We start from the raw sequence: 17422 nt of genomic DNA, 5'->3' as shown, positions 1-17422 counted from the left end.
TATAAGGAAAGATTGAATAGGTTAGGACAGTATTCTTTAAAACATAGAAGGTCGAGAGGAAATTTGATAGCAGTATACAAAATTATGACCGTTATAGATAGGGTAAATACAAGCAGGCTTTTTCCCACTGAGGTTGGGTGAGAGTACAATTAGAGGTCATGAGTTAAGGGTGAAAGGTGAAAAGTTTAAGGAGACCACAAGGGGAAACTTCTTCACTCAGAGGGTCGTGAGAGTGTGGAACGAGCTGCCAGCACAAGTGGTGCACGCGAGCATGATTTCAATATTTAAGAGAGTTTGGATATGTACATGGATGGAAGGGGTATGGAGGGCTATGGTCCCAGAGCAGATTGATGGGAAGAGGCAGGTTAAATGGTTTTGGCATAGACTAGATGGGCCGAAGGGCCCTTTTATGCGCTGTACTTTTCTATGACTCTATGAACTCAGTAGGTCAGGCTGTATCTGGGGAGGGAAATGGACAATCAACATTTTGAGGCAAGACCTTTCAACTAGACTGAAAGAGTAGAGGGAAGAATAGACAGTCTAAAGAGATGAAGGGAAGTTGTGGAGACAGAGCTGTTTAATTACCCTTTATCTTTCAGTCCAGTTGAAGGGTGTCTACCCAATATGTTGACTCAAGAGATTCCGCAGATGTTGGAAATTTTGAGCAAGGCATACAATATTCTGGAGGAACTCAACAGTTCAGGCAGCATCTATGGGGGGGAATAAACAGTCAGCACTTCTGTCTGAGGCCTCTCAAAGTCCAATCCTACATCCCCATCATGAGAGGTGGAGATGGGTAATGCCGGCCAACAAGACTCTGGTGAAGCTGTATAGGCCAATCCCCTGTACAGTGGATGCAATGGATTGCAGAAGCTTTGATGAGCTCCAACCATACCATCGATCATGGGACGATGGAGATGGGAGGTAATTGATGGCCTGTGTTCCACTTAGGAGCTAAAGGCCCAAGTAAGTAATTTCTGTCTGAGATCCTTCATCAGGATGGAGGGTCTTGATGAAGGGTCTCAGTGTGAAATATTGACTGTCTATTTCCTGCCACAGTTGCTGCCTGGCCCACTGGATTCTTTCAGCAACTTGCCTTTTGCCCTGACCTGTAAGTGGCTCAGGATCAGGAAATCACAAGTACCAGCAGTGGTAGGATCGGGTCAAGTCGTTCACAGTTTGGAGTTGAAAAGCAGAGGGCAAAAAAGTGGGTGAGGAAATAATCCAGCAATCAGACGTGGATTGTTTCTACACTGTGACAGTTTTATACTGTGCATTATCTTGCAGACATCTATGATTGCCAAGCCCCACTCTCACTCTAATAATGACCAAGCGGCACCCAATACAAACAGGCCAGGTTTGAGATGCAGGTAGAGTGGGGGGGAGGGGGCTGGGGTGGGGTGGGAGCTGAACAAAATGCACAAACTTGCACTATCCCTCCTGAGTCACGCACCATTTCATCTTAGACTTGCAACCCATCCCTTCAACGTCACCACAAAGAACCAAAAAGCCCATAACCACCACGTTAAACCCAGCAGCCAAACATCAGCCTTGACTGCAATGTCCATATCTGGAGATTAACCCTTTCCCTATCTCTCCAACATGGTCCTAACCTCTAGTTGTGACTGTTGGCATTAGACAAGAACATTTAGAATTGTTTTAAACTAGTTTGAATATTTCAGTATTCAACGTCTTTCTTTCGTTCTTAAGAATATACATAAAAGGATTCAGCTTCAATTTTCATGGAAGATTCCATTAAATTTAGGAGGCGAAAAGTTATTATTCCACGCAGCTTGCATGAATAGATCCCACCTTCCAAACTTTTGTAAAACAAAAATGACTGCTTCTATCACACTGCGCCCATGCCATATGTAGTATTTCTTGTGGAATGGGCCATAACTGTGATAACATCAAGTGTGGTGGGAACTGTGACAAGACCCAGGTACCCATGGGTGGGCGTTGCAGGCTTCTTGTGACTCCAGGCCTGGTCTGTCTCCATGGCAATTAGGACAAAGCAAAACACAGGACAATGGTCACCATCTCCACAGAAGGTCGTGATCTCACAGAAGGACTGCATTAATAACTGCCACCTTTTCACTTGGAGGTCATTCTAAACGGTCTCTGTCAGGGTGTCCACGGGACCATTGTCTGGCTTCACGTCCAGGCACACTCGGTGGGAGATTTCTGCAAAAATATCCCCCTCCCTCCCTATATCCCTCTCAATGTTACTTTGATCCAGGGACGGGTTTCAATGACAAGCATCAAAATCATGGAATGCTTTCCACTGCATCAACAGTCCTGAGCAAGGCTTGGTTTGTGATGGAGCAGGACAACTGAAGGGCCACTGGGCCAGGACCTCCTGCCTTGTCCCATGACTACTGGGATGTCAGCGGCCCATGGACTGCATCAGAAATCTAGCCCTCCCCCAGAGGGTACCAAGGGGCAAAAGCCAAACCAGCTCAGGCTACGAACTAAGCGGCGCACTGGTGCACAGCAGGTAGAGCAGACTCGATGGGCCGAATGGCCAACTTCTGCTCCTTTGTCTTATGGTCTTATATGGTTTCAGGGACGCAGACTTGATCTCGCCCTCCACTGGTGGGTGGGTGGGTGTGTGTGTGTGTGTGTGTGTGTCTCATTTACATGTGTTCCCTGTGACTGTTAGGGCTCCCCTGTATGATCTGTTTTCCCTCCCACTTCCCAAAAACGTGTGGGATGAGTAGGCTAATCGCACCCCCCCCCCCCCCATGTGTATTGATGGACAAACAAGGAGGAATAATTTGCAAGGGCTAACAGGGGAATAGGAGCTGGCATGGCTCCCATGGGCTAAATGGTCTCAATCTGTGTTATAAGTATGCTATGATGGGGAGTTTTCAGACCCAAGTTTTGCCCTCAACAAGGCACGGCAAGTAGGACAAGGGGCTTAATGGTTTAGCAACCCTGAGCAGGCAGAGTGGCTGAAATTTCTCATCCCAACCACAGGCTGAGTTCAAACAACCAAACACTGGAATGTAATGAAGGGGAGACTGCCTAGACCGCGAGGTTCAGACACATGCACCGAGGAACTGTAACAGTAATAAATACAGTAGAGATGGGAAGGAAGCATTTTTGCTTTTAAATAAAAAGTGAAAAGAGTGGATGATAACCTTGTTTTTAAGACGTGCTTTGCTGGGATTGATGTGAATCTTTACACTGTGGATGATCTGCCAATAGAGGGAATTGTAGCAATTGCCCGATTTAATGGCATCATACCCGTACTACATCAATGGGCGAACGAGAGAAGTGCACCCAGTCAGTCAGTGGCCGACAGAGGAGCCAGCCTGCACAGGGACTGGAGATATGACCAGAGTGTGTCTCAACAGTGAACCTGCTGAGTGACTCAGTCTTCTCATTTTCCTATTGGCAATGGACGTGCCAGATCAGGATGAAACACACACAACAAAAAACAAGAAAAAAATGAAGAGGCAAAAGGCAAATGTAAGGCCACCCACAAGCACATCTCCTGCTCTCTGCCCCAGCAGCACTGAGAAGCAAAGAAGAGCAGTGGACAAGGCATCGTCAGAGTAACGTGCCAGTGACAGCACTGCTGCTCCATCAGAAGGAACTTCTTTACACTCACAATAATCCATCAGAACCTTTCTTGTCTGTTGGAACAGACAGGAAACAGCTTTTGCACCCTTATAAGGTATGCGTGTGTGACAGTGCACGCGTGAGTGTCAGTGCATGCGCAGGTGCCTATGCGCGTGTAAGTGTCTGTACACGTGTAAGTGTGCACATGTAAGTGTCAGTGTGTGTGTCTATGTCCATGTTTCCATGCCTATGCGCCTGAGTCTGTGCATCTGCGCACGTGACACACAGACTTGGAGACTGAGCTGAATCAAGAGGATTGGTGCAACCTGCATCGATTGATGAACAAAATATATATTTTGAATGAACAGTAGAACACAGCGGAATTGGTGTAACAATTTTAAAAAATAAGAAGACACAGAAACAAGCCCGAGATTCTAATACAGCAGCCCACACTGAAGGGAAGAGAGTGGCCCTGGGGAAAAGTAATGATGCAAAGGGAAGGAGGGTAGGTGGGATTAAATATCTGAGGGGACTGTTTGGGGAGTGCGGATGGAAAAGGGGTGAGGGCAGGCAAAGGGTATGACAGCCTGCCTGTCCCCCTCACTGGGGACCAAATCAGCAGAGGGGTCAGGCAAGGTCCCTGTTTCTGCAGCCAAGAGAAATCATATCATTATTGCAGCAGATTCAAGATGGCTGGTAGATTCCCTCAGCTTTAAAGTAGAGAGCGAATACCTCTCCTACGAATCGCCGGCCAGGCACCCTCCCCATTGCTCGCTTATGAGTGAGAGGTTCCAGTTCCTTGGAAGAATGTCCTCCGAGGATTCTCAGAGAGGTAATTTGCCCAGGTTCAAGAATGGATTGTCAAATAGCTACCCTGTCCCCACTTTTGAAAGGGACCTCTTCACCCCCAGCCTACCCAAAAAACTGGCTCTAAACTGGGTGTATGGGAAGTGTCAACCATAGGTTGTGCAGTACTGGTGTCTCGGGGGGTGGGGGTGGGGTGGTGATGTTGTAATGGCCTGATATTAACGTATGTGCTAAAATAAAGGACAAAATGTCACTGGGATGAAGGCTTAAATGACCCAGCCTGAGTTGAGTGCAGGGATTTTTCTCATCATCTGCCCCACAGCTACTTAACCCTTCCACTGCCTCACCTGCCTGCAATGTGAAAATCTCCCCTGCATAGATGGTGCCTGAGTGAGATGCAGCTTGCAACTATCTTGGCTCTCCACTCTCCCCCCTCCCCGCCCCTTTCCCTCGAGTGTCTAGAGCTGCGTCAAGAGACCCGAGATAGCCTGCGTTGGTATTTGGTTGCTAATACATTGAACGGCTACAATATAGAAATATTTCAACGCCTCCGTCTCCACCCTCAGGTTCTTCCCACCCACCCACCACCGAAGTATAGAAACGTGTGTGTACTGGCATCGCGTATGTTACAGCTGTTGGTTGACTCTTGTGGTTTAAGGCGATTCTGGAAGAGCCACATGCTGGAAGTACTACAGGTCACTATAAGAAGGGGTTGGTGGATGCGCTTCCTGCTGCAAACTGTCCAGGTGGGGCTCCACTCTTCGGGAAGCAGAGAGAGAGAAAGAAAGAGAAAAAAATAGGAATTAGTCCATCTTGTTTATACTCTCCCCTCCCCAATCCATCCCAAGACTTCCTAGGACCCAGAGTTAGCCAAGTCCTCACAACTACTTCACTCAAGTGGCCATGGAGACTTTAGAATTCATTGGAACTGGGTCCATGTACACTCTCTGGCCACTTTATTTGGTACAGGAATGGAATCCAGTGTGGTGACCTGCTGCTCTAGCTCGTCCACTTCAAGGATCGAGGTGTTGTGCATTCAGAGATGCTCTTCTGCAGACCACTGTTGTAACGTGTGGTTATTTGGGTTACTGTCACCTCCCTGTCAGCTTGACCAGTCTGCCTTCTCCTCTGTCCTCTCTCAATGACAAGGTATTTCTGCACATTGGATGTTTTTTTGTTTATCGCACCATTCTCTGCAAACTCTAGAGACTGTTGTGCATGAAAATCCCAGGGGAACAGCAGTTTCTGTGATACTCAAACCATCCCATCTGATACCAACAATCATTCCATGGTCAAAGTCACTTACATCACATTTTTTCTACATTTTGATGTTTGGTCTGAACAACGACTGAACATCTTGGCCATGTCAGCATACTTTTATGCATTGAGTTGCTGCCAGGATTGGCTGATTAGATTATTTGCATTAACGAGGTGTACGGATTGTACCTGATAAAGAGGCCACTGAGTGTAGATAAAGAACAAAGTCCCATATGTTGGCATTTATGGGGAAATCCAGCCAACCCTGAACAGAGTATTAACATCGTCACGCTGTGTTTCAGTCCCCTGACTGAAGAAATGCACTTGCATTGTTTGGAATTTACTGGTCCATGAAGGGGATCTCTGCTGAGGGAAAGATCTCTACTGAGCCTATGCTCACTGCAGTCAGAGGTGACCTGACTGAGACAGGGTAGATGCCCAGGGGAATGTTTCCAGAACAAGAGACTATTCATTTAAAGTCAGGAGGAATTTCTTCCCTTGGGAAATTTTGAAAGTGTCTACTTCGCAGAGCCGTGCATGTTCATAGACAAAGATCATCAAGCAACTCAGCAGGGGAATATTATGGACCACCTCTTGTACTACTGAGGACTTGTCTCTCATTGTGTTTATACAGCACAATTGTTATTTTCTTCACTCTATGGTAATATGTTCTGTGTGTTGTCTGAACCCACTTGCCCGTGAAGCTGCTGAAAACAAATTTTTCTTTGTACCTGTCCTTTGCCTTATGTATGCACATGGGGGCTTTGGAAAATGGCCAAAATAAGATCAGCTCTGATACCGAAAGTCATTGCTGTGCTGAAGGGGCAGGTGTGCTTCTGTTATTACACTTAGGGTAGATGCTTTGATGACTCTTTCCTGGCAGATGGTGAGAAGGGAAACAAATCACCCAGCTTCCTGCAGAATCCCTCCAAACAAGTAGTCACTTCCAAAGGCATTCACGGTAACAAGAGTAGCTGACAGTGGGTCAACAGGGTCTCTCATCACAAACCCAGTACTCTTCAGGGTCGCTGTCATTTCCCTGCCCTGTCATTTAAATCCAATTTCACTCGACTGCCAATGTGCTGGCTCAGTGCCGCTTCCGCTGTACTGCGCACCGGGCCCACTCTCTTGGAGAAGGCGCGCACTTTATCGCTACACCGGGATGGTCGGCAGGGCACATACCATGAATGGGTTGCTAGGTGCTCCACCTCCTTGAATCAACGGCCCCATTGGTCGCGCCATTACTTTGGGCTGCCCGAAGGCACCAAATCCAGCTCCTACACACACAGGACACAAAACATTCAGCAAAACCTACACTTAAGAGTCACAAATACAGCACTGAAACTGACCTTCGACCCAACTCATTAATACTGTCCAAGGTGCCAACCTAAGCTGGTACCCATGTGCCCGCATTTGGTCTGCATCCCTCTACACCAGGGGTTCCCAACCTTTTTTATGCCATTAACCAAGGGTTCTGCGGACACCAGGTAGGGAACACCTGCTAAACCTTTCCTATTCATGTACCTATCTAAATGTTGTTAACTAATTTCTTGAGAGATACAGTGTGGAATAGGCCCTTACAGCTGCACTGTGTAGCAATCCCACAATTCAATCAAAGCCTAATCACAGGGTAATTTGCAATGGTCAATTGATCTACTAACCGATACATCTTTCGATTGTGGGAGGAAGCTGGAGCACTGGGAGAAAACCCATGCATTGCATGAGGGGGATGTACAAGCTCCTCACAGAGATTGCTGGGACTAAACTCCTAATGCCTGAGCTGTAATAGCATTACGCTAACCACTACACTACTGTGGTGTTCAACCTGGTTCAGCCAGCTCATGGTTACCCTAGTGTCCCGAATGGAGGCAAACTCTGATATGAAGTGGTCGCCCCCTCTATTTTGGGTCACCCCCCCCCCCCAAACAAAGAGAGGACCACATTGAGCTCGAGTGCAAGTGGATGTTTGCTTCCGATGGAAAGACAGCCTGACTGCATGGAAAAGTCCTATGGAAAGAATTTGGAGCAATAGGCCAGGGAATTGCAGAGGGATAGGTCACTTTTTTAGTGTATATGGATTTCAGCAAGGCATTTGATAAGGTAGCCCATGCGAGGCTTATTGAGAAAGTAAGGAGGTATGGGATCCAGGGGGGCATTGCTTTGTGGATTCAGAACTAGCTTGCCCACAGAAGGCAAAGCATGGTTGTAGATGGGTCATATTCTGCATGGAGGCCGGTGACCAGTGGTGTGCCTCAGGGACCTGTTCTGGGACCCTTACTCTTCGTGCTTTTTGTAAATGACCTAGATGAGGAAATGAAGGGGTGAGTTAGTAAATTTACTGATGACACGAAGGTTGGAGGTGTTGTGGACAGTGTGGATGGCTATCAGAGGTTACAGCGGGACACTGATGGGATGCAAAACTGGGCTGAGAAGTGGCAGATGGAATTCAATCCAGATAAGTGTGAGATGGTTCATTTTGGTAGGTCAAATATGATGGCAGAATATAGCATTAATGGTAAGGATCTTGACAGTGTGGAGGATCAGAGGGATCTTGGGGTCCAAGTCCATAGGACACTCAAAAGCTGTTGCGCAGATTGACTCTGTGGTTAAGAAGGCATATGATGCATTGGCCTTCATCAACCGTGGGACTGAGTTTAAGAGCCGAGAGGTAATGTTGCAGCTATACTGAATGGCAGTGCAGGTTCGAAGAGCCGAATGGCCTACTCCTGCACCCATTTTCTATGTTTTCTATGTTTATACAAGACCCTGGTCAGACCTCAATTGGAGTACTGTGCTTAGCTCTGGTCTCCTCACTATAGGAAGGACGTGGAATCCATAGAAAGGGTGCAGAGGAGATTTACAAAGATGCTGCCTGGATTGGGAAGCATGCCTTATGTGAACAGGTTGAGCAAACTCGGCCTTTTCTCCTTGGAGCGACGGAGGATGAGAGGTGACCTGATAGAGGTGTACAAAATAATGAGAGGCTTTGATCGTGTGGACAGTTAGAGGCTTTTTCCCAGGGCTGAAATGGCTAGCATGAGAAGGCATAGTTTTAAGGTGCTTGGAAGTAGGTACAAAGGAGATGTCAGGGGTGAGTTATTTTTTTTTTAAAAACGCAGAGAGTGGTGAGTGCATGGAATGGGCTGCCGGCAGTGGTGGTGGAGGCAGAAACGATAGGGTCTTTTAAGAGACTCCTGGATAGGTACATGGAGCTTAGAAAAATAGAGGGCTATGGGTAAGCCTAGGTAGTTCTAAGGTAAGGACATGTTTGGTACAGCTTTGTGGGCCGAAGGGCCTGTATTGTAGTGTAGGTTTTCTATGTTTCTTTGGATTGTTGGGAAGGGAAAGGTTCACTGGCTGCTGGAATCTCATTAAGGGTGGCAGAAATGGAAACTGGCAAGGGCGAGGCTCACTCTGGGTGTAAGTTTTAAAAAAGCATGGAAAAGCAGCTGGCAGCACTAATACAGGAGTTTGAGAATAGAAGAATGGGAAAATCCTTCACACAGCAAGTCGCAGGGTTATGGACCCATGCTCAGGGATATCAGGAAGCAGAAGCCAAGTAGATAATGGGATTAGAGTGACCGACACCGAAGAACGGAAAAGTCAGACATGTATTGGTTGTATTGACCTGCACTGTGTTTTCATTCTGGTAACGTGCATCTATACAAACCGAAGACAGCAGTGGTAGTGCAACGAGGTTTGTCACCTTGTGGTTCATTATTTGCTGCTACTAATTTTCAGATATACTGCTTCACATCTCAACTTACTTCTGCTTGACACCATGCTGCCTACGTGGCCTGCCCATCTCCTTCTTTAATCACCTGACCATTCTTTTCCTATAAGCTACAAACTATCTTCAATCTTTCTCTCAAATTTAAGACTAAATCATTAGTACTGACCACAAAAAGCAAGGCTCCAACTACTGCGACTTGTGGAATACCACTATTGACAGTCTGTTAGCTGCAAAACGAGCACTTATTAACCATTTTGGCATCTTCCCCCTTCCTTTTCAGTCCTGAAGAAGGGTCTTGGCCCAAAATGTTGGCTGTTTATCCATTTCTACAGATGCTGCCTGGCCTTCTGAGTTTCTCCAGCATTTTGTGTGTTTTGTTCTAGATTTCCAGCATCTGCAGAATTTCTTGTGTGTTTGTTTAACAACTTGCCCTCATTGCTTCTTTCCAATCAGCCAATCGTAGATTCAATTTGCCATTCTCCCTTACATCTGATTTTTTTTATTGTTTAGACCAGCCTGCAATGTGGGCCTCATCAACAGCATTGCCATGTGGATAACATCAAATACACCATTCCATCAAACTTCCTTGCTATCTCATCCAAAAAAATTCAGTCATGTTCTTCCCCTAACTAATCTCACCTGACTGGCCCTCACTAAATTTCACTTTTCCTAGTAAAGGTTTCCAGTCGCTCAGAACTGATTCCTGTAACCTGCTCACTACCAAACTTAAATTTATCTCTCACTGTCCCATTCATCCCTTCCTTCCGGGGCCACTCCTGCTGTCAGAGAGGATTCATCAATCATTATGTGCTGTGTCGCAGACACAGGTGATCAAGGTCCCATGACTATGATAGTTTTGGCTAATTTTTCCACAGAAGTGGTTTGTGATTGCTTTCTTCAGGGCAATGTCTTCACAAGACAGGTGACTCCAGCCATTATTAATACACTTCAGAGATTGTCTACCTCACGTCAGTGGTCACATAATCAGGACTGGTCATACAACCGTCCACCACCTACTCCCATGGCTTCATGTGACCCTGATCCGGGGTGGGGTAGGGGGCACCTAAGCAGGTGCGACACCTTGCCCAAAGGTGACCTGCAGACTAGCGGAGGGAAGGAGCGCTTACACCTCCTTTGATAGAGACATATCTCCACCCTGCAGGAAGGATTAATGAAATTATATTCAGGGCCTCTGGAGTTTCCTCCCATGTGTCTTCTTGTTACACCCTGCCATATATTTCACCCAGGACTGGAGCCTTATCTACTTCAAAGGATGCTAACAATACAACAATGCTCCCATTTTGCGAAGATCCTTATCCGCACTCTCTACTGCCCGACCTTAAAAGGCCACACATGTTCCTTAATTGTTGTTTTGCTTTGTATGCACTTCTTTGGATTTCCTTTCATAATGGTTCTTCATACCCTGCCTTTGCTTTCTTAATTTCCTCTATAATTTCATGTCTGCACTCACAATATTCTTCCATGCTTTCAACATTATTTACTTCACTGCCTAATATAAACTTTTTCTTTCATGCTTTATTGTACACTGTACCTACCTTGTCGTTTTAATGGACTCCACATTTGATAGTTGTTCCCACAAAGAAAAATGGTGCACGTCGAATTTTGAAACACCTCTCATTGTTTGGAGACTCCTTTATCTTCAAGTGGCTGCGCCCACTTCTATCAATCAATTTCTTGGTCTAATAAAATTAGCCATAACCTAACTCAGTGGGAGAGGGGGGGGAAGCACAGAGTTGGCAAGGCAAGTTCGAGCTGAAGCCCTTCCACCCTTCCATCCATGCCAACAAAGATTACCATCCAAGTAGGTACCATTTTCCTACTTTTGACCCATATCCCACTAAACCTTCCATATCTATGTATCTGTCCAAACTTTATAATTGTACCTGCCTCAACCACTTCCTCTGGCAGAGGGATTCCTAACCTTATTTTCCATTAACAGAGGGGTCTGTGGACCCCGGGCTGGGAACCCTTGCTGTGGCAGCTTGTTCTATACACATCACCCTCTCCGTGGGAAAAAGTCGCTCCTCAGCTTCAAATTAAATCTTCCCACTTTCATGTTCCCTCTTGGCTCCTCAACTCTCGGAAAACAATTGTGGCTATCATCCCTATCAACTCTAGGAAAAAGATTATGGCTATTTATACTATCTGTGTGGCTATATATCCTATCAACTGTAAGGAAAAGATTGTGGCTATTTACCCTATCAACTCTAGTAACAAGATTGTGGCTATATACTCTATCTGTGCTTCTCGGGAATTTATACAGCTCACCTCTCAGTCTCCAACGGTCCAAGGAATAAAGTCCTAACCTGCCCAACCTCACCTCATAACCCAATCTCTTGAACCTCCTTCGTTTTTAAAAGAACAGCCTTGACTTTAAATGGGAACATTTTATAATAAATACAGTAACCTTACAGAAATTAGTTTCTCTACCAGCAGTGCAAATGGGCATATGATTTTAAGTGTAGGCATGCTACATTAAAGTGATGTGTGTTACTCTACGAGACAGATCCACATGCTGCTTGTTACCATTCTGTTGCTGGCTGAAGGCTTGCTGCTGCAGGAAGGAGTGCTGCTGGGCAAATGCATGCTGCTGCTGCTGGCCAAATCCCTGCTGGGCTGCGAATGGCTGCTCATGCTGAGCAAAGACCTGTGGCTGCTGCTGGGTCTGTTGCTGTGGGAACGGGTGCTGCGGAAATCCTGCAAAGCTCCCAGGGACCGAGGTGGCTGGGACCGACCCATATCCAGCGGGCAGTCCACCGTACACTGGAGCAAGAGGGAAAAGGGACAAGCGTCAAGGCACAGAATTGTGTGGATCCCAGAAGACTCAATGCTGCATGCAACTGGGAACTCCAATGTCACTGAATATGATACTTAAGGGCATACTTTTGGACTGAGTTAATCTGGGAGAAGGTACAAACCCACTATGACCTCCAGCCCAAAATATGATTGTTTCTGCTATTTCATTCAGGTGATGGTGCCCTCATCCCTCCATACCCAACTACCACACTGCTTTCTAATAGCAAAACAATGCCATGAGACATCGGAGCAGAATTAGGCCATTGAGTCTGCTTTGTCTTTCAATTATGGCTAATTTATTTTCCCTCTTAACCCCATTCTCCTGCCTTCTCCCCACAACTTTTGACTCCCTGACTAATCAAGAACCTATCAACCTCTGCTTTAAATATACTCAGTGGCTTGACCTCCACAGCCATTTGTGACAATTCCACAGATTCACCACCCTTTGGCTAAAGAAATTCCTTCTCATCTCTATTCTACAGGGACATCTTTCTATTCTGAGGCTGTGCACTTTGGTTCTAGTCTCCCCCCACTATAAGAAACATCCTCTCCACATCCACTCTATCAAGGCCTTTCAATATTTGGTAAGTTTCAATGAGTCACCCCTGAATGCCTTGTGGAAAAAGATGATGAATCCCATAGTCCAAGAGCTAGTTCCCTCCACTAGGGAAAGGTGAGTGCCATATCCCTTTTACAGAAACTGAGAATTCTGGAAAAGCTCAGCAAGTCAGGCACACACCTGTGGGATGAGAAAGAGAGTTAACGTTACAGGTCAAGCTCAGTATTTCCAACCTTTTCTGGTCTTATTTGAGATTTCCAGCTTCTGAAGTTATGACTTTCACTCATTTGATGCTGCTTGACCTGCTGAGTTTCTCGAGCATTATTTGCACGTTATTCTGGATTTCCAGCATCTGCAGAATCTCTTGTGTTTATGATGTTACGATCCATACCTGACTGTGCCAACTTCCAGGGTTTAGACACTCCGACTCCGGAATAGGGATAGGTGGCACAGCCCATATAAAGACTTCGGCCTGCTTTGTTAATTGGCAGCCATGTTTTGGAGCCAGAACTTTAATATCTAAAGATCACCTGAATGGAGGTTTGGGGTTCAATCATCAGCTCTACTTTGGATTTTTGTCCAATGTCTAGCTTGAATCTTGTCCTTGTTTCAGTCTCATATCTTGTCTTGATTCTAGTCTCGGTTACTACAGCCAGGACTTGAGTCCTAACCATCCACAGCTAGGTCTTTTGTCACAATGAGAAAGCCACTAAAATTATCTTTTTGCAGCACAGTGACAAATAGAAATGCAAATTCACATAATTTACACAACAATGAAACAGATCGACAGTACAGCACGTTGTCTCTTTGGTCTGTCTGAAGTCAAGGCTTGGCGAGAGTGGATCAATCTTTGTGCCATACAGGCACATTCATCATTAGGGACCCCACCACCTGGGCCACAGCCTCTTCTTGATGCTACAATCAGACAGGAGATATAGGAGCCCGAAGACTCACACCTCAAGGTATGACAACAGCTTCTTCCCACTGCCACTAGGCTCTTGAATCCACCTGAAAAACTACAGCACGAACTCAGACTATGGTGGTGTCGTGGCATCTGCAATGGACTTCAAGGTGAGTGGTCCTGGGTTCAAATAAGGCCAGCTCCTTGCATATTTTCCATCTGTGCTGGGTTGAACATTGAGCTAGCAACTCGGCCTGACAAAAATGCTAAAGAAATGGCAAGGTTGTCACCCGATGTCCCACAAGGTGCGGAAAGGAACAACAACCTCAGACTATATTTCCCTCAACATACTCTTGTGCCATTCTGTTTCATTTTGTTTTTAAGTGTTGTATAAGTTATGTGAATTTTAAGTTTCCACTTGTTATTATGTCGTCATCATTATGTGCTATGTCATATGACGTGGACGATCGTGATCTCATGATCATGATTGTTCTTGGCAAATTTTTCTGCAGAAGTGGTTTGCCATCGCCTTCTTCTGAGCAGTGTCTTTACAAGACAGGTGACCTCAGCCATTATCAATATTTTTCAGAGATTGTCTGCCCGGCGACAGTGGACTTGTGATATGCACCAGCTGCTCATACGACCATCCACCACCTGCTCCCATGGCATCACGTGACCCTAATTGAGTAGAGCTGACAACTGAGCCCCAAACCTCAGTTCAGATTCTACACCTTGCCCAAGGGTGACCTGCAGGCTAACGGAGGGAAGGTAGAGATGTATCTCCAACCTGCCACCCATAGTGTGTACTGTGCTGCAAAGTTATCATTCTAATGGTATTATTGTAAATGCAAAAGGTGCTGGAAATCCAGAGCAACACACAAAAATATGCTGGAGGAACTCAGTAGGTCAGGTGTAATGTACGGACAGGAATAAACAGTCAACGTTTCAGTCTGAGACCCTTCACCAAAACGTCGACTGTTTGTTCCTCTCCAGAGATTATCCCTGACCTGCTGAGATCCCCTAGCGTTGTGTGTGTTATTTTATTGGCATTTATACGTGGGTAGGCCAATCACAATAAACTTGAACTCTTCCAGCACTGTATCAGACCCTGTATTTCTGTAACCTGTTCAAGTGACCAATGCGAAGTGAGCAAGCAGCAATTTTAGCTGCCTCTGCATTAACAAGACCAATTAACTATGTGAGGTCTCTCTGCCAGCTACCTTCTTCCAAAAAGACCTGGATTCTGCTGTCAGCGCTGTTTCACGCTGACCTCCAAACAAGGATTTAGCATTTCTGTGGGAAGGACTATAACCGTCACCATTTACTTTCAGGCACCAGTTCTCAGGGAGTCCTCAGGACCAGCAATAATGATGATATAAAGGCACTAAAGACTTTGGACAGACAGGAAAGATAACACAGTACACTTAAAACATCACACAACATACAAAATAAAGTTCGGAACATGTATGATTGTTAGAAGCTGAAATATCAATCCCTTGCAAAAAATACTATTTTAAAATCAGTAAAATTTGAAATAGTTATGAGGGAATTAAAATCTACACATTTAAATTAGTTTTTTTTTTAGGTCCACAAGGGAGCTAAGCAGTAATTATGTTTAGTACACCATTAAAAACTCAACCACACCTCATGCAACAGAGCAGAACATGTTCAGGGAACTTTGCAGCGAGAATAAATACCTGAACTTCTCAAAAGATCACTGAATACCGAAGATTATACTGGAGAAGGTTGAAAAAGATCACATCCTGTAAAGGAGCAGGAAATCACTGACAGCAGGCATCTGGATTTCCATATTTAAATTGCCACTGCGCACACTGCTGATTCCTGTCAGAGTCACTACGTGACAATGGCGAATGCCAGTAGTTTCACCATCATTACGATGGCAAAGATTGGGGCACAGAGGACAAAGCACATCTATCAATCACCAACACACATATTGTGTAGTTAGTTGGTCTAAAGAACTTATAAGGATCTTAAGAGCAGCAGGCAAGATGCCACCACTTCACATCGTTAATAATAACAAGCAGATAATTGGATATTTGTATCATAATCACTAAAGTACCTTCCCGATTAGTAATCTGATTTCCTTATTTCACCACTGGCTATAAGCTTTGAAACTGTCCCTCTAAACCTCTCCCAATCTGGTTTGGAATGCTGTTACTTGCTGCTATTGTTTGCATGAATTGTGTTTTTTTTCCTCTTTCTCTGTGCAGTCGGTGCTAAGTCTATCTTTTTTTAAATTGGGTTCTTTCAGGTTTCTAGCTATGCAGCTGTAAGGAGATGAATCTCAAGGTTGTATAATGTATACATACTTTGATAATAAATATACTTCGAATCTTTTGACTACCACTTCTTCCTTCTTTAATACTATTAGACCATAAGACATAGGGGCAGAATTAGGCCATTCAGTCCACTGAGTATGTACCGTCATTCCATCATGGCTGATATATTATCCCACTCAGCCCCATTCTCTGGTCTTCTCTCCGTAACTTTTGATGCCCAAACTAATATCAAGAACCTATCAACCTCCACTTTAAATATACCTAATGATTTGGCCTCTGCAGTTGCCTGTGGCAATGAATTCCACAGATTCACCACCATCTGGCGAAAGAAATTCCTCCTGACCTCTGTTTTAAGGGGATGTCCTTCTATTCTGAGACTGTGCCCTTTGGTCCTAGACTCACCCACTGTAGGAAACACCCTCTCCACGTCCACTCCCTGCCTTTCAATATTCAACCCTCACCTTGAGACCTACCACAAACCATAAGATACAGGAGCAAAATTATATTTTTAGTACAGAGCTTTCAGTCACATTTGACCTGATGATACTATTACACATTCTGGAGATTCTGTTACATTAAAGCCATTATAGAATTGGAGTGCACAGGAGAGAGTAATTACTTTAGACAAATATCTACAATTAAATGTGTTAGCAAATCTGGTTCCGTGCTATCGCTCGAGGTTTCTCTACAACTGGGATGCTGAGTGCTATCTGTCCGATACAATGTAGAGACTGCAGTACAAGTATGTCTTTACAGCCTTATGAGGATCACCTCCATGAAGCCCTCACTGCTGAAATACACATTTATTACACTGGCGGCACTTTTCTCACTTTGATGCCTCAACCAATGCTTTGCAATTTGCATCAGTGTGTGACCATTGGTTTGAGATTTGCGTAGGGGGGAGGAGGTCAAGGAGAGGATGGACGATGGAACGGTACAGCACCAGAATAAGCACTTCAGCTCACAACGCTGAACCAAACTAATTAAACTAATGATGTTTGAATGCACTAATTGCTTCCACCTGCACATGGACAATATCCTTCTGTGCTCTGCACATTTCATGTTCTCACCTAAGAGCCTCTCAATGTCTCCATGATATCTGCACCTGCCACCACCCTGGCAGTACATTCCAGGCACCCATCGCTCCCTGTACACAAAACTATTTCCTGCACGTCTTCTTTGAATTTGCTTCCCCCTCATCTTAAGTGCATGCACTCTAGTAATAGACATTATAACCCTGGGAAAAAGATACCAGCCATCTACTCTATCTAAAGATTAGCTTTATTTATCATACGTATGTTGAAACATACATTGAAATGCGTCACATAACGTCAAAACAAGTTAACGAGGACTGTGCTGGGACAGCCCGCAAGTGTGTCCACGCTTCCGGCGCCAACATAGCATGCCCACAACTCACTAACCCTAACGTCTCGGGAACGTGGGAAGAAACCAGAGCACCTGGAGGAAACCCACATGGTCAC

At 45.3% G+C, this 17422-nt stretch overlaps 1 protein-coding gene across 2 annotated transcripts in view; it reads right to left on the bottom strand.

The window, feature by feature from the left end:
* Positions 1 to 3898: 3898 nt before the first annotated feature.
* LOC140197804 (arf-GAP domain and FG repeat-containing protein 1-like) overlaps positions 3899 to 17422 on the bottom strand; it is a 139843-nt gene continuing 126319 nt past the window's right edge. For both annotated transcript variants that reach the window (XM_072258265.1, XM_072258266.1), the window contains 3 exons: positions 11912 to 12148; positions 6814 to 6908; positions 3899 to 5133 (listed from right to left, as the gene is read on the bottom strand). In XM_072258265.1, coding sequence (XP_072114366.1) covers positions 5074 to 5133; positions 6814 to 6908; positions 11912 to 12148 — 392 coding nt within the window. In that variant the 3' untranslated portion in view covers positions 3899 to 5073. The remainder of the gene's footprint in view (positions 5134 to 6813; positions 6909 to 11911; positions 12149 to 17422) is intronic.

Source organism: Mobula birostris, chromosome 5 (genome assembly GCF_030028105.1).
Source record: "Mobula birostris isolate sMobBir1 chromosome 5, sMobBir1.hap1, whole genome shotgun sequence".
NCBI classification, from domain to species: Eukaryota; Metazoa; Chordata; class Chondrichthyes; order Myliobatiformes; family Myliobatidae; genus Mobula; species Mobula birostris.
This window is presented reverse-complemented; position numbering and strand designations above follow the sequence as displayed.